Source organism: Ursus maritimus, unplaced genomic scaffold (assembly GCF_017311325.1).
Source record: "Ursus maritimus isolate PB19 unplaced genomic scaffold, ASM1731132v1 scaffold_13, whole genome shotgun sequence".
Lineage (NCBI taxonomy): Eukaryota > Metazoa > Chordata > Mammalia > Carnivora > Ursidae > Ursus > Ursus maritimus.
In genome coordinates this window covers 54,156,699-54,174,599 of record NW_024423675.1, presented here as the reverse complement: position 1 = coordinate 54,174,599, position 17,901 = coordinate 54,156,699, and the positions used below count along the sequence as shown (strand labels likewise).

Here is a 17,901-nt window from a genome sequence, read left to right as displayed (position 1 = left end):
TAGATGCAAAACTCTTAACAAGTTTTTTTGAAGTTTATTTGTTGTAGTTGTCATATGGTATAAAATTGAAAAGGTGATGTAAAAAACTGTCCCTTCCACTCCTGTGTCTCATCTATCCACTTTCCCTTCCCAGAGGTAACCACTCTTATCTGTTTCTTGTATTATTTTCCACATACATTCTTTGAACATACATACATAAATATTTATTTTATGTTAGAATTTCCTTTTATTTCATATTTTTATTCCCATGTGGGCTTTATGTATATGTGTAGCTTTCTCTTTTAAAAAAGGAAGTATATATATTTTATACATATAGTTTTCAACTTGGTAGTAGAGGGGCTGCATAGGATGCTTTTTCCTGGCCCTGCCACTGAAGGCCCGTCAAGATCTAACAGTAGGTCCTATTTTTCTGAAGGGATTGTCGATTTCATTTTTGGCACTTGGGAGGGAATACAGGTGACTTAAGCAAGAATTTCAAAGCAGAGACAGTTGTTGCCAACCCGCCCCTTTCATTTCCAGTTCCCCTTAGGGAACTTCTATGTACATTCCTGCTGTCCCACTATCTGCTTGGTGCTCTAAGATTTTGGTCATTGTCTCTTCTGACAGCTCAGAGATCTTTAAAGCCTCACTTCTTCCAAACTTCTAAGCCTCTCAGATCTCAGACTCCAGTCTCAAGCCTTCAGTTTCCTTTGGACCTAATTTTCTCATGGACTTAATGGCTCTACTTAAATACTGCATTATTTCCCAGGGAATGTATTTGCTGTGTAATTTAGGATTTGAAAGTTTGATGTTGTAATACTCACATATGTCGTTAGGTGGCAGCATATAGCTACTTAGCAAAATGGGTATCTGATTTCATTTAAAATAGTAATGGACAATGAATTACTATTCTTTTGTTCTCTTCTCAGCCTTTTGCTGTCTGCCAATATATATGCCACTTATAAAATAGCTGCTATATCTCTTATAAGTTAATTTTTGTTCTTTAATAAATTAGGTGAGTTTTCTTACTAAGTCTTTTTTTCTTTTTTTTAATAAATAGGTGGGAAATACACTAAGAGTGATTTCAAGGAGTATGAAAAGGAACAGGATAAACCGTCTAATTTAGTTTTGAAAGATAAAGTAAAGCCCAAGCAGGAGTATCCTTTACAAGAACCAATTAGTCAATCTGTATAGACCATCCATTCTGTGTAGAGTACTGTGTGACATGTTTTAAAAAGTCACAGTCTGTAGAAGACAAGGTTCCTGAATCTGGTGGTTTGTGAAGACGTCATTTAGTTTATTGTAATCCTTTTTCACCATCTTACATATGCTTTTCTTTTTTGGTATATTCTCTAATGTATGGAGAAGGTTAGGGTTGAAAAAAATCTCTAGCCTAATTCTTTTCCCTCCTTACTCTTAGGTTAAGGTTAACACTTATTCTGAGATCTTCAGGTAAGATTCGTATTTTGTATACAATTGTAGTGTTTTAAATTCCTCATACTCAGAAATTTTCTTCATATAGCTGTGCTAAATTCTTGGTGTTAGTTAACCCCCTCATAATATTTAACTTCTTTGGAGATGGTAAATATGTAGATTAACAAAATCCTGTTGTTCTCTTACGTGATTAGGTTGCTTCTTCCTGCTTAGTACATTGTCAGTCTAGCAGCAAGTATTTATTGGGCTCCTGTTTGTATGCAAGGGTTATCTTTTATAGGATTAAAAAGAAATCCATTGACTTGACCATTTAATTTAGGTTCTTCCAAGTTTTAGGTTGAGACAAGTAAAAATCAATGAAACATACTATTTACATTATGTCATTTTAATTTGTTCATTGATACTCTTCTTATAAATCTATCACTCTACACATTGCGCAAGTTATTTCTTTTGTGGTTCTTTCTGTTAAATGGTTTCTTTGTTTCCTAGTTTCTGTTGGTATTTTAGGGATTCTCTTTTCCCACACTGTCTTAGACATTTCATTTCCAAGTATTCATCAAGGAAAGATAAATATCAGGTTGACTTGTTATATACTCATTTTAAAAAATGTGTTGACTGTCTAGGATGCATAAAGCATAGTAAAGCATAAGAGGCATAAGAGGTGGATAAAGTCTGAAATGTACTGACACGAGGAGGAGGCTTTCACACGCAGGCACACGAAACAGTAAGCTAAGATTTAGTCTAAAAGATGAACATTGGGGGGGATATGATTGAAATATTAAAATTATAAAAGGTATGATGGAATACACTTGAGATTTATTTAACAAATATTTGAAATTAAATTTAGGCTAACCACTAGTAGCTGTAGCCGGCAGAAGGAAGTGTGTAGGACAAAGAAAAGGAAGTACAGGCATAGGGTGTAAAGTACAAGGAGATGTCTTTCGTCTTTTCTCTCATAGAGATGAGTGGTTCGGGCTGAAAAGAAAGAATATGTAGTATTAAAATGTTTTAAATTCAAGGTGATAGATTACTGAAAGTTAAGAAAAGAAACAAGGCGTGTTTGAGAATAAATATGTAGCCCAGTACTGTCCAATAGAACTTTCTACAGTGATGGAAAATTTCTCCACCATCCGGTGTAGCTACTAACCACATGTGGTTTTTGAGCATGTGAAATGGACTGAGGAACTGAATTTTAAAGTTTGTTTAATTTTGATTAATTTAAACAACCACATGTGACTAGTATTGAACAGTGCCTGCTTTCAGTCTTTTGAAATTGGTGGAGAAGACACACATGTCCTGATGCAAATCATTGTTAATTATTCTCAAACAGAATATTAAACAAGGAAAAGGAAATTCTTGAATCTGACCCAGTAAGATAGTCTTTATGTTCTTGGTAGTTGATAGATTTCATTTTAGCAAGGCATTTATAATCTCGGGTACAATAATAGAGTGATAGAACATGTGTCTATAATATGTAAGCGATAAACATATATATTTTTCCCCCCACCTTGTATATTATATGACTTTGTTACTATGGCAAGGAAAGGAGATTCAGAGGACAATCTAATAATCAGATAAGTTTAGTGAGGTTTTTTTTTTTAATAATAAGATAAGTTTTAAGTTAAAAAGGCATGGTGGAGATACACTTTTATGGATCTTGAGAGAAAGAGAAATTATTGTAAATTAGACTACTAATAAGATTAAAGATAGAACAAAAGGAAAGGCAAGTTTAATTTGGCCAGGGTAGACCTTGGGGAATAAATTGGGGAAAGGAAGTCAGAGAAATCACGTCTGTGTTTAATTCAAAGGACTTTGGAAAGATTTGACGCGTGCTAGTGTTGCCTGTAGTAGTGATGGTGGGTAAGTGAGGGAGAAGAGATGTGACAAGTGTCTTGGCGATAAATAATGATAAATAATCAACAGATACTTATTTGGCATCAATTACCAGTGAAACATAGCCCCTGCCCTCATAGACCACTAAGAGAAGTGACATTAAAGCTGCACCTTGAATAGAGGGGGAGAGCTAAGATGGGAGGCTGTTTTCTCTAACTTGATCCATCATTTAAGAAATCCAGTTTTTTATTATACCTGGCACAATCCAAGTATAGCCATTCACACGCACACATAATTGAAACAGAAATGCCATAGTATTTTTTTTTTTAAAGATTTTATTTATTTATTTGACAGAGATAGAGACAGCCAGCGAGAGAGGGAACACAAGCAGGGGGAGTGGGAGAGGAAGAAGCAGGCTCATAGCGGAAGAGCCTGATGTGGGGCTCGATCCCAGATCGCCGGGATCACTCCCTGAGCCGAAGGCAGACGCTTAACCGCTGTGCCACCCAGGCGCCCCTGCCATAGTATTTTTATTAGATGCCATGTACTCTGCTTTCTGTTCTACATTATTACAAAATACTGAGTGTGACCCACTAAATGGATTTTGGATGGAGGGAGCTGCATGTGTGAAGCAACACGGTAAATGAAATCCTGTGCAAGGGCTGTTGAATTCGCACCTGAAAAAGAAGAGGCTCCAGAAGCTACTCTGGAAACAGTGTGACATAGTATAAAGGAGAAAAGAAGTCAGAGATAATGGAGTAGGAATAGGGTATGGTGCAGGGTGACTGGCCATCTTTAGCCTTCTTGTGAAAAGCCAAGAGGACGCAGCATTTTCCTGTTCCGTGTTACGTAGAAGTGAAACTCCCCGAGGAAGGCATGGAGCTGCAGCATCGTGAAAACAGAGCCGACACTCTAGCCTGAGGGAAGTGTGTCCCCCATTCCTCTAGCCGCACACGCCTCTGAGACCTTCTCTGCATGTTGGGCTTCCTCCTCAGCTTGTTTTTTGAAAACCACTGTTCTGGCCCTTGTCAGCCTTCCTCAAATACTGTGTTAGAATTTGAGATTATTTTCAACAGAGGGTGTAACAGTTTTATATTTTCTCTTATTCTAAGACATAATAGTATATTAGAGAAAATACTTATCTCTGAATTAAAACACATTATCATAATTTTTATAACACATTTATGTGAAATTAAGACAAGATTCACTCACGTCTATAAATGTTGAGTCACTATGTTGTACACCTGAAACTAGTACAATATTGTATGTCAACTAAACTTCAAGTAAGAAAAAAAGATCCACTCATAACTTACCACCTAGACAAATGATACGTTTTCTTGTTGTTTCTTTCAAATCTTGATCTTTTTATGTTTTATAAAGTTATGATTACCATATGGTATAGACAATTTTTATTTCAAGCTTTTTCCGCTTTTAATTTTTCATAAACACTTTCCTGGGTTTTTTCATAGCATTCATTTATCATTGCTAATAACTTTCTTTGTAATAATATATCGTATTGAAGTTCTACAGTATATTTAAGAAATGTCTTTATTACTAGGCTTTTGTTTCTCTCAGTTTTTGTTATAAAAATAATTGTTGTATATACCTTTGTTCATTTAACTTATTTTAACCTTCTATAAATTCTTACTTGAATTTAAATATGGTGGCTGTTGCGAGGCATTGCTAAATTCCCTCCTATGGGATTGATCTAATTAGTACTTCAAAAGAGTCACATGAATGTATCTTTTATCTCCTATAGCTCCTCTGGCATTGGGGTTTGTAATATCTTAATTTTTTCCAGTGAAACATGTGCCTCATTTTCTGTTTAAGTTATTTTTTTCATTATTGACAAATAGGTTTCCTTATTTGTTAAGGCTACTTAAATTTTCATTTGCGGATATAGTTTTTTGGCCCTCCATGTTTTTTGCCTGCTCCCTTGCCAGTTGTTAATTGTTTATTTAAGGTCAGGGTTCTTTCCATTTTTCCTGAAAGAAAATATGAAGTAGTTTTGTTTTAGAAACAGACTCTATGCTTGTGAGTTGCTTTTTGCTTTAAAAAATTACCTTTAGCCTCGTGGCCTCCTTAGTCTACCAGATTCTTACGCTCTGATGTATTATCAGTGTCAGTCCTCACATCTGTCCTTAACTAGCTGCTGCAGTGCCAAATATGATCTTGTGCTAGATGAGCAAGCAGAGGATTCAAAATCAAGTCACTCACACACGAGTAAAAAACACAAGAAGAAAACTCGTCACTGCTCTGAAGAAAAAGAAGATGAGGACTACATGCCGATCAGAAATACTAATCAGGTACTTATAATGTCCAGCCTGAGCTGTAGAGAGATAAATATTTTATCCCTCTGTAGATTACTTCTTAGTGACATAATATAGGGGTAAAGGTATAGTTCTGAACAGGGTGGGTATGTTCCTAACTCTAGAACATAGAATGGTTTCACTGGGGTGATGGACTTACTTTCAAGAATATATATCACAAGTGATAAAAGATTGTTTTCAAAGTAACTTAATATATCATTCAGTTCCATATTGTGAAATGAGAGATTTCTGAACCTGTGGACACTTACTCCCATCAGAAGCAAGTGTGGTTGTGCTGAAACAATGCTCATTTGTCATTTTAACTTATCACCGAGTGTTATGGATAGTACTTACAGCTCTTGAAAAACTTTTTAAATTAATTTATTATTATTTTGTTAAAGATTTTTATTTATTTGAAAGAGAGAGAGAGTGAGAGAGAGAGCATGAGCAGGGGGAGAAGCAGACTTAGGGCTCGATCCAGGACCCTGGGATCATGACCTGAGCCAAAGGCAGATGCTTAACTGACTGAGCCACCCAGGTGCCTCGCTCTTGAAGTTTTAAGACCTGTGAAACATTTATGCCCTCCCATATTGTTATCTGAAATAAAAACAGCATCCCAAGTTCTTGAACAATGCATGTTCTTTTTTTTAAAAAAATTATTTATTTATTTATTTATTTATTTATTTATTTATTTATTTATTTATTTGTGTGTGCGTGTGTGTGAGAGAGAGAGAGAGAGAAAGAGAAAGAAAGGACCACCAGAAGTAGGGAGAGGGGCAGAGAGACAAGCAGACTCCCTGTTGATTGTGGAGCCTGACAGATGGCTTAATCCCAGGACCCTGAGATCATGACCTTGAGCGGAAGTCAAAGTCAGACGCTTAACCAACTAATAATTCCTCAAAGAAAATTGATTCTAGGGAGAAGTCATTTCTAGCCTGCGTTTTGGCTCTCGGTTAAATGAAAAGCAAATTACATGACAGCCCCCTTGCTTCTGTGTTACCATGGGAGGATTTTTGAGCTGGGCCTGGTGGGTAAAGAGATTTTAGTATGCCGAGGTGAGAGGGAGAATATTCGGGATGGTGAGAATGGTACATCAAGCAAAGACCCAGAGAAGGCGAGATGTGTAGTATGGTTGGCAAAGGGCGGGATTGGCTTCAGAGGAGCTAGGAGTAAGTTTCTGCGCCACTCGCCATTGATGTGCCCTCAGCAAGTCACTTAGCTTTCAGAGCCACCGCCGCCGCTTCTGTGAAACTGAGATTATACTTATGTTACAGGTTCGTGGTACGTATTTAAGATTAAGTGAAGAAAAATGTGTGTGCACACGTTTTCTACACTGGCTGTTATTTTACTATTACAGTCAAGTTACCGTGTTTTAAATCAGAATAGTTTCTGTGGTAAGGCCATTCACTGGATTCATACCTCAATTAATTGGTTTCTTTTCAATGTTTAGGGATTGCTTTAAGAAATTTTTTGATGTGTTTTATAGTTGTAAAAATTTCTTGTATGCTTCCAAAGTAAAATCTATGAAGTGGTACGTGTGGAGAACCTAGATTCTATCCCCGTCCCCCTTCTCTTCTGCCCCCAAGACAGCTGCTCGCTGTGTTTCATGAGTTGTTCTTCGCTTTTAAAAAATTTCAGCAGATATGTATTTAATATATATTCTTAGTTTCCTCTGTTCTAGATAGCATGTATTCCTACTCCTTGCTGTCATCTTGTGGACCTCTCTTTTTCCATAGCCCTTTTGCTATTTAAAGAGTGCCATCATTCATGCCCCGCCCTCAGCGTTTTAGTCACACCTTTCCTCTGTCACTCAGTTTTCCTGCCATGCACATCAATCAGTGACAGCTAAGGGCGTCTGTGTGCTTACAATGTGAGGTGGATACGATTTTCCCCATTTCACAACAGAGAAAGTGAAAACTGAAGAATTTAAGCGACTTGCCCTGGTTTTACAGAGCTGATAAGTAGCAGAGCCAGTGTAAATCCGGACTTGTGCTCCTAGCCAAGTACATTATTCTGTACTACCCCCGTTTTCAATTTTGTATGTCAAGTTACTGATCAATTAAAAAATCATCTCCACCCTGTATAGATCTCTTGAGTCTCAGTTTCCTTACTTTCTAGAATGAGGGTAATATTGTACTCCAAAAGCACTTAGCACTGTGCTAGCACATACTTAAAGGATCTGTTCTAATATGGCTTCATCTAGCCACCTGACCTTTTCCCCTTCATGCACATGGAGCTGATTCTTCCTTGCTTTTCAGTTTTCACTTCCACTCCGTGCATTAGCCTTCTTGAGGCCAATCCACAGCCAAACCCACTCATTCTTTGAGGTTGATCTCAAGTCCTAACTTCTCTATGAAACCTTCCCTGGTAAATCTAACCTCAAGATTATTTCTTGTTCGACACATCTCCTAAATGGCAAAGACCATTTGAACCTAGAGCTGCCCAACTTTTTAAAGCTTGTGTAGCTTTGAAAAATACTCCCAAGTAGGAGAGGTTTTAAGGTTTCAGTGCATTTCAGATTTTCAGCTTCATCAAGTTTTTCAAAGAATTAAGTACTGTATAATCTTTTATCTCTTTCTCTCTTATTTTAAACACTCAAAGCACTTAAGTGCCTATTTGTATAATTACGGAAGATTTTATAGTTATACATCAGTTAGCATTTTAAAAGTTTATTGTCTCAGCCAATACAGGAATTAAGTATACAGACAGGATAGTGCGTAGATATTTGTGTTTTGTGTATGTTACAGGAAGCACAAAAAATTCTTTTATCTAGGGCTGTCATATATTGCTAGAAAATAGTTGTTAAAGGGTTAAACCAAATACTCATTTTTCTACCTCTGGGATTCTCAGAGAGTGAGAAGAACCATTGAGTGGCTCAGTTGTTAAGCGTCTGCCTTCGGCTCAAGGAGTGATCCCAGGGTCCTGGGATTGAGCCCCACCTCAGGCTCCCTGCTCCTCTGGGAGCCTGCTTCTTCCTCTCCCACTCCCCCTGCTTGTGTTCCCTCTCTCGCTGGCTGTCTCTCTCTCTGTCAAATAAATAAAAATCTTAAAAAAAAAAAAAAAAAAAGAGAACCATTGGGATTGTGCAGGAAATCATGAAACAGTTTGTAAAGTTGTATTCCACAGACACTAACTGTCATGTTAGATCTGTTTTCATGTGCTGCAATCTCCATGCCAGGTGTAATGTATAGTAACTAGACAATATATGGAATAATTATGAATCCTTTGCTTAAAACCCAGTCTTTATTTTTTTTTTAAGATTTTATTTATTTATTCGACAGAGATAGAGACAGCCAGCGAGAGAGGGAACACAAGCAGGGGAAGTGGGAGAGGAAGAAGCAGGCTCATGGAGGAGGAGCCTGATGTGGGGCTCGATCCCATAACGCCGGGATCACGCCCTGAGCTGAAGGCAGACGCTTTAACCGCTGTGCCACCCAGGCGCCCCAAAACCCAGTCTTTAACCATGGGTATTCATCACTCTCGAGTTGAAAACTTGACATTTACATCTATTATAATGTCTGTGGCGATAGAGTTGGAACACTTGGGAACTCAATCCTTAGGATTTTGCTTTCCTCTGAGAGAAATCTTTTAAGGAAGTTGAATTTTATGAACTGTCTCTTGAAAGAGCATTCGCTCTGGTCTCTTTAGATTTCAGCCACTTGCTGAGATACTCATTTTATTTTATTTGTTTAAGTAGACTCCATGTCCAAGGGGGGAGCCCAAGGTGGGGCTTGAACTTACCACCCTGAAATCAAGACCTGAGCTGAGATCAAGAGTCAGATGCTCAACTGACTGAGCCACCCAGGCGCCCCTGAGATACTCATTTTAATTGGGGATAGAACACAAACAGAAATAGAATTGTTGTAACTAGCCCTTTTCATATAGGAAAATTACTGCTGTTACTTAATTAGTAAGAATAGAATTAGGGGCACTGGGTGGCTCACTTGCTTAAGATTCTCTCCCTCTGCTCCTCTCCTCTCTCTGTCTCTGTCTCTCTCCCCTCCCCCCCCAAAAGAATTTAATGTATCTACTCTTTTGGCCCATTGTTTCTTAACTCATTTTTAAGAAATGGGTAAATTAATGATTTTTTTATATTTATTTATTTTTCTTTTAAAGATTTATTTATTAGAGAGAGAGTGCTTGCATGTGCAGGGGGAGGGGCAGAGGGAGAGAATCTCAAGCAGACTCCCCTCTGAGTGTAGAGCTTAACATGGGTCTCCATCTCATGACCCATGAGATCATGACTTGAGTCAAAACCAGGAGTCAGATGCTTAACCGACTGAGCCACCCAGACACCCCAATAAATGATTTTAATAAAAAACATATATCAGCCTAATATAAACATGGAAAATATATTTGAAGATTTGGAGAGGAGCTGTTGTAAAGTAAACACTTTAAAAATAATCACTCAGACCAAAGTATTCAGTATTTGTTTTCTTTTTAGACTGATTGACTTGTCTTACTCTTCTGGCTATGTTATTTAAACGTCTAAAGATTCCTCATAGGGTTTTTATGGGAATTTTAGTAATTCCATTGCAAGTCAATTGGGGAGTGAAGGGGGAGGTAGAAAGGTGACCAGCCATAGCCCGAATTCTTGGTATTGCAATTTTCTCTAAACACTTGTTCTAATTTCAGTTGGGTGATTTCAGTTCTTTGTTTTTGGATCTGATCCTTCAGTTCAGCTGAAGTAGTAGGTACAAAGCAATGAGATTGATAGGAAAAATGATTAAGTCTTTCTCTGAATTATTTTTGCTTTCTAATTTGTAAGATTCTTGGCGTTAGTGGTAGTGTTCAAATTTGAGCTGCTATAGCTGCTTGCTATGGTAGACTTTCTGAGTTTTATTAATTGACAGTACTTACAAAATGATTATTTTACAGATTCACTTGTAACTCTTTCTCCATTCTTTTGACAGGATATCTACAGGGAGATGGGGTTCGGTCACTATGAAGAAGAAGAAAGCTGTTGGGAGAAACAAAAGAGTGAAAAGAGAGACCGACCTCAAAACCGAAGTCGGAGCCGATCTCGAGAAAGGGATGGCCACTACAGTAATAGTCACAAATCGAAATACCAGACCGACCCCTATGAAAGAGAACGGAGTAAAAAGAGAGACCGAAGCATGAGTCCCAAGAAATCCAAAGATAAAGAAAAATCGAAGTACAGATGAAAAATGAAGAATGATACATTAGTGGCTAATGTATTTACTGTTGTCTAACTTAGAGCATCAGATATCAGATTTTGTGTCAAAGCCGTTAAAGACTCTGCTTGTTATTTTTTGTTCACACTAGGGTTATGGCCCTTTTCAGTTGATACTGATTGTATAGGGCGCAGAAAGACAATAAAAAACGGAACATTTTCTTTGTAGACTTTTTTACACTAATTTTATTGTTATACATAAACAGTAGTGTTCATTTTTAAAGTCTTTCACATTTTTCACTCTTTTTTTAAATGAAGTATTTCATACTTAAAAAAATTCACAGACATGTATATATAAGGTATAAAGAATAGTAAATATTTGTGTGCCCATGAGCCAGCTTAAGAAATAGACTATCACCTGCATTTTAGAAACCCTCTTTGTGCTCTCCTCAAGTGATAATTATTCTGAATTTTGTACTTACCATTCTCTTGCTTATTATAGTTTTAACAACAATGTATGTATTCTGAAATAAAATGTTAAATTTTGTATGTTTTTGAATTTTATATAAATGGCATAATGTGTTTACTTCTGTGACTTGCTTTTTCAACTTAGTATTTTTAGAGAGTCATTCATTTTTACTGTTTTATAGTATTGTATGAATAGACTACAGTTTACCCATTCTTCTGTTAATGGACATTTGGAGTTGTTTTTGGTTTTGCTATTGCAAGCAATGCTGCTATGAGCATTCTGTATCTTGGAGTGATATTGCTTGCTCACATGGTATGGATATCTTCATCTATACAAGATAATGCCAAATTATATCCTACAGTGGCCGGACCAGTTTATACCCCGACCAGCACTATGTGAGTTACTTTTGTGTTACATCCTCTCTAACACTTCTTAGTTTCAGACTTTTAAATTTTGCCAAGGTAGTGGATGCTTAGCAGTACCTTCTTGTGGTTTTCAGCAAGAAGCCTACTGTCATTCTTATATTTGTTCTTCTCTGTGTAACTTGGTTTTCTCTGGCTGCTTTTGTTCTCTCTTTATCACTGCGGTTGTGCAATTTGATTATGATGTGCTTGGTGTCGTTTTTTTCATGTTTCTTCTGCTGGGGCTGTTTACCTACGGGTTTTATGGTTTTCACCAAATTTTGAAAAGCTGTGGGTTTTATTTATTCAGTTAACTTTTTTCTGTCCCCTTCTCTCACTCCTCTCCTAAGACTCCAGTGACTTGTATGTTAGGCCATCTGAGGTTGTCACATTATACCGATGCTCCATTTGGGTGAAGTCTTTTTCTCCTGTTCCGTATTGAATAGTTTCCATTGCTGTGTCCTCAAGTTCATTAATCTTTCCTCCTGAAGTATCTAATCTTCTGTTAATCCCATCCAGTGTATTCTTCACCTCAGATGTAATTTTTTAATTTTAGAAGTTCCATTTGGGGGGCGCCTGGGAAGCGCAGTCGTTAAGCTGCTGCCTTCGGCTCAGGGCGTGATCCCGACGTTCTGGGATCGAGCCGCGCATCAGGCTCCTCTGTGGGGAGCCTGCTTCTTCCTCTCCCACTCCCCCTGCTTGTGTTCCCTCTCTCGCTGGCTGTCTCTATCTCTGTCAAATAAATAAACAAAATCTTTAAAAAAAAAAGTTCCATTTGGGTCTTTTTTATATACTCTGTGCCTTTCCTTAACAGGCTCATACTTTTCCTCCATTTTTTTTTTTATAATAGCTGTTCTAATGTACTTGACTATTCTGTCATCTGTATCATATCTGGTCTGTTTCTATTGATTGATTTTTTCCCCATCTGTTACTGAGTTGTGATTTACTTTTCATGCCTGGTAATTTTTGGATTTTACATTGCTGTGTACTAGAGTTTTTGTATTCCTTTAAATATGTTGAGCTTTTTCTGGAACATAATTAAGTTACTTGGAAATGGTCTGGTCCTTTTATAGCTTGCTTTTAAGTATAATGAGGTAGGACCAGAAGAGCTTTTAGGGCTAATTTGGCCAACTACTGAGGTAATAACCTTCTGAATAATCTCCCCTTTGCTTAGTTTCTTAGGAGATTCCTCCTCTCTGGCTGTTGGGATCAAGAACTGTTTTGAGCCCTATATGAACTCCCAGGTTGTGCTGCCTGCTTTTTTCTGGTGGTCCTTTCCCACCTTTGGGTAGTTTCCTCATGTGAATACACCCATTAGTATTCAGCTAAAGACTCAGGCAAACCCTCTGTAGATCTAGAACTCTCCCACTGTAGTTCCCTCGTCTTTCCAGTGCTCTGCCCTACAGACTTCATCTTGGCTCCCCTACCTCTCTCCCCCCGGAGACTCCCAGGCTCCTGAGAGTCACATCCCTGTCATAGTGCTACCTTGTGGAAATCGCACAATAAGCTCAGGCAGTTGTCGCTTTCTTGTTTGTTTTCCTTCTCAAGAGTCACTGGCCTGCACTGGCTGTTGTGCAGTGTCTGAAAAACTTTGTAGTATATATTCTGTACAGGTTTTTAGTTGTTTAAAATGGGGAAGGTAAATCGTGGTCCTGTCACTTCTTTTTGGCCAGAGTGGAAATCTCACTATTTAAATTTGAATTTCCTAAAGGCTAACAAGGTTGAGCATTTTTTCATATGTATTATATTCATTCCTGATTACTCTCTGTGAAGAGTTTTACATGTCTTTTGCCCATTTTATGTGAAGTTACTGTCTTTTTCTTACAGAACTCTTTAAGGAGTTTTTCTTATGGACTGTGGATATTAATCTGTTATTACTATTAGATGTAAACATTTTCTCTGTGGCTTATTTTTTCACCTTTTTATTGATGGCCTTGGAAGAGCACAAGTTATAAATTTCCCCTCAACTTTGTAATATGAAAAGTTTGATAGATACATAGAAACACGAAACAATGAACATCCATATACCTTCCATCCAGATGTAACAGTCAATAACGCTCTGTTGTTGAACAGTTTGTAAGTAAATTGAAAAAAATCATGACCTTTCACTTTTCAGTATTTCAGCATGCGTATCTTAAAAAGCAAGTGCCCTGTACAACCACAGTATTATTATCACACTTGAGAAAATTAACAATAAGGATTCCTGGCTGGCTCAGTCAGTAGAGCATGCGACTCGATCTCAGGGTCATGAGTTGCAGCCCCACATTGGGCATAGGGGTTACTTAAAATAGAAAAGGAACAATTCCATAATATATAAAACACAGTCTACATTTGAATTTCCCTGATTATCTCAAGAATGTTATTTTTAGGTGTTGATTTGCTTTTAAACCCAAACTCAAGGTTCATGTATTGCATGTTGTTCTTGTCATTTTTTTTTTTTTAATCTGGAAGAGTTTCTTACCGATCCATCCCACCTCTTTTTTTTTTTTTTCTTTTTTTTTTAAATGACATTGGCTTTTTGAAGAGTTCAGGCCAGAATATTTCATAGAATGTTTCAGATTCTGGGAATTATTTGATGGTATCTTCATGGTGTCTTCTAGCTCTTCTCTATTTCCTATAAACTAGAAGTTAGGTCTAAATGTTTGATTAGAATTAGGTTATACATTTTAGGAAGAAATTTTTAAGTTGAATGTCAAATTTATTAGCTTTTCTTTGTGTTTTGTGCTTTTTGTATTTTGTTTAAGAAATCCTTAATAAAGATATTCTCCTATATTCCAAAAGTTGTAAGTAAAGCTTTTTTATATTTAAATATTTAATCTACATTGTATGTGTGTATGTGTATGGTATGATATAATGAAAAAAATCACCTTTTTAAAAAAACATACAGATAAAACCAGTTGTCCAAAACCCACTAGTGAATGGCTCATCTATTCGCTATTGATCTACCCTTCCACTTCTGTCATCTACATTTCCATATATGTGTGGATTTTGTTTCATGGGCTCCCTGTTCCACTGGTTACTGTTTATCCCACTACCAGTACCAAGCATCTACATTTCTGTGACTATGGAAAGTCTTTATTTAAGCAAGTCCCCCCACCTGTTTTATTAGTAATGAATTTGCCCTTTGTTTTGTGCAATTTTGGAATCAGCTTCCCTGGTTTCCCAAAGAATTCTGTTGGGATTTTAATTGCATTTGCATTCAAACAATAGAAACTTTCATGAAAAAACATCATAATATTGGATCTTCCTATTCATTAACATAGCATAGCCCTCTGTTTTTTTCTTGAAACTTTTAGAGTTTTCCTTATAAAGTTTTTGTATTTCTTTTGTTAGATTTACTCCTAGTTTCTGTACCTTTTATGAATAAGATTCTATTCTATTATAAATAGTATCTTTTAAAAAAATATTTATTTGACAGAGCACAAGCAGGGGGAGCAGCAGGCTCCCCACGAAGCAGGGAACTGGATGCCGAGCTCAATCCCAGGACCCTGAGATCATGACCTGAGCTGAGGGCAGACACTTAACCAACTGAATCACCCAGGCGCCCCTAAGTGGTATCTTTTAAACATATGATTTTGTTTCCTGACCCAAGAGGTCACACCTTTCTTTCAACTTTTTATTTTGAGATAATTTGAGATTTACGGAAACACTGCAAAAATGAAAATACGGAACGCTTTGCTAATTTTCATGTCATTCTTGTGCAGGGTCCGTGGTAATCTCTGTTCCAATTCCAGTACATGTGCTACTAAAGTGAGTACACAAGTTATGTTTTTGATCACTGCTCTTATATCCAGCCATTTTACTAAAGACTTATGTTTAGAATTTGTCTCTAGGGTTTTTTTGGGGTCTTTTATGTGGATGATAATGTTATTTGCAAATACATTGTTTTTTATTTCCCCATTCCTATTTTTAAAATTATTTTTAAAAATAAGTGTATACTTTGTAGTGGTGGTGGGTGTTTTTTTAGTGCTTGCTGGCTACGATTTCTAGTATAATGGCCTATAATTTCCCTTTTTTTGTGTTGCTCTTTTCTGGTTTTGATGTCCAGGTTATAGAATCAGTTAGTGAGGTTTTTCTCTCTTTTTTTTCTATTCTCTTCAAAGAAAAGAAAAAGATTTACATTATCCATTCCTTGAAAATTGTGTAGAGCTTGCCTATGACATTGTCTGAAGTTTGTATTTCCTTTCTGAGAAAATTTCTTAACTATTAGATTTCAATGATCATAGAATTACTAGTTTTTCTGTTTCTTTCAAGTGTTTAGTTATTTTTGTTATTACATTTTTCTGGGGATTTGTTATTTTCATTGAAGTTTTCAATTTATTGATATGAAGTTGTTTCTAATATATCTGGTAGAGTATTTACTATCCTTTCTTTTACTTTTATTTTACACCTTATGTTTTAGTGTGCCTCTGAAAGAACATATAGCTGGATTATTTTTTAACATAACTTTAATTGATGGGTTTAATCTTAATTGTTTACTGATATATTTGGATTTATTCCTACCACCTTATTTTGTGCCTTTTTAGTTCTGTCCTCCCCATTTTCCTTTTTTTTTTAAGATTTATTTTATTTATTTATTTAGAGCACGTGGCGGGGGGAAGGTTGGGGGAGAGGGAGAGAGACTCTCCAGCAGACTCCCAGCTGCACGTGGAGCCCATCGTGGGGCTGGATCTCGTCAAGACCCGAACCAAATCAAGTTGGATGCTCAACTGTCTGAGCCACCTAGGCACCCCTCCCCCCCGATTTTTCTAATTTAAAACAGTAAAAAAAAATTCTCCACACCCCCCCCACCCCATCTTTTTTGATTAGGGGACTTGCCTTTGAATTTTACTATCTGCATTTCAAGTATAATCTTAGTGTCTTCACCTTTCTCTCTAATTGAAGATCTTGGGAATCTTTTTTTTTTTTTTAATGATCTTGGGAATCTTAAAGTTTAAATTGCCCCTCTTCTAATTTTCTGCCACAATCCTCCAGTATTTTAGTCTTAGCTTGTGATTTTTAACGTTGCAAATTAGACACTATGGTTATTATTGTTTTTATACAGGTAATTGTTTAGATTTGCCCATGTGTTAAATCAGTTTATTTACCCACCTGTCTTCTTGCATCTCAGACCTCCCATCTAGGATAATTTTCCTGCTTTCTGAAGCATGTCTTGATATCCCTTTAGCCAAGTCTGTTGGTGGCTAAACCCTTTGTTTTTGTTTTATCAAAAGTGTTTTTAATTCCCCTGTTCTTTAAAGTTGATTTTTTTATATACCCAGTTCTAAGGTGACAGCAATTTTTTCCTCTGCACTCTAAGATACTAATCTTTGACTTACTATTGCTGTGGAGAAATCCATTTCCATTCCAAATGTCATTCTTTTGGAGGTAATGTATCTTTTCTTTCTGACTTCTTTATTGTTATTAATTAAACTTCTAATTTTGAAGATAATTATAGATTCACATGCAATTGTAAGAAATAAGCAGAGAGATCTTATGGTTCCTGTTATCCAGTTTCTCTGAACGGTAACATTTTGTAAAGTGATAGTACAATGTCACAACCAGCATATTGACATTAACACAGTAGAGGCAGAGAACATGCCATCACCACAAGGATCCCTCGTGTTGCCCTTTTATAGGCACACCCACTTTCCTACCTCCTGTTCCGTCCTTAACCTCTACCAACCACTATCCTGTTCTCCATTCCTATAATTTGGTTATTTCAAGAATTTTATATAAATGGAATTACATAGTATGTAGCCTTTTGGGGTTGCCTTTTTTCCACCCCTCAGTGTAATTCTCTGGAGAGTCTCCCAGGTTGTTGAATGTATTGGTATTTCATCGTTTTTTTCTGGTTGAGTAGTCTTCCACAGTACGATGTACCACAGTTTAGCCATTCACCCACTGAAGGACATCGAGGCTGTTCACTGTTTCAGGCTACAGTAAATAAAGCTGCCGTTGATTTTCGTTTAAACATAGGTCTTTATTTCTCTTGGGTAAAAGCCTAGGAGTGCGGTTGCTGGGTCATATCATAATTGCATGTTTAGATTTTTAAGAAACTACTGAACTGTTTTCCTGAGTGGTCATCGATCTTACATTCCCACCAGCAATACATGAGCGATCCAGGTTCTCCACATCCTTGTCAGTATTTGGGGTTTTTGTTATGTTTTATTGTAGCCATTCTGAGAGATGTATAGTGGTATCTACTTGTGGTTTTAATTCTGTTACCCTGATTGCTAATGATGTTGGATATCTTTTCAGGTACTCATTTTTCCATCTTTGACTCCTGGTGAAACGTCTCTTCATGTCCTTTGCCTGTTTCTAATTGGATTTTTTTTTCTTTTTTACTTCTCAGTTTTGAGA

The 17,901-nt window shown here is 36.8% G+C and overlaps 1 protein-coding gene and 1 pseudogene across 1 annotated transcript in view; one reads left to right on the top strand and one right to left on the bottom strand.

Moving 5' to 3' along the window:
- Positions 1-11,284, top strand: part of PPIL4 (peptidylprolyl isomerase like 4) — a 32,663-nt gene extending 21,379 nt beyond the window's left edge. Inside the window, exons 11-13 of the mRNA XM_040627945.1 lie at positions 1,040-1,136; positions 5,405-5,552; positions 10,469-11,284. Of these exons, the coding sequence (XP_040483879.1) occupies positions 1,040-1,136; positions 5,405-5,552; positions 10,469-10,720 (497 nt within the window). The 3' untranslated portion in view covers positions 10,721-11,284. The remainder of the gene's footprint in view (positions 1-1,039; positions 1,137-5,404; positions 5,553-10,468) is intronic.
- A 3,934-nt stretch (positions 11,285-15,218) lies between these two features.
- Positions 15,219-15,317, bottom strand: LOC121102346 (annotated as a pseudogene).
- Between the last annotated feature and the right edge of the window lie 2,584 nt (positions 15,318-17,901).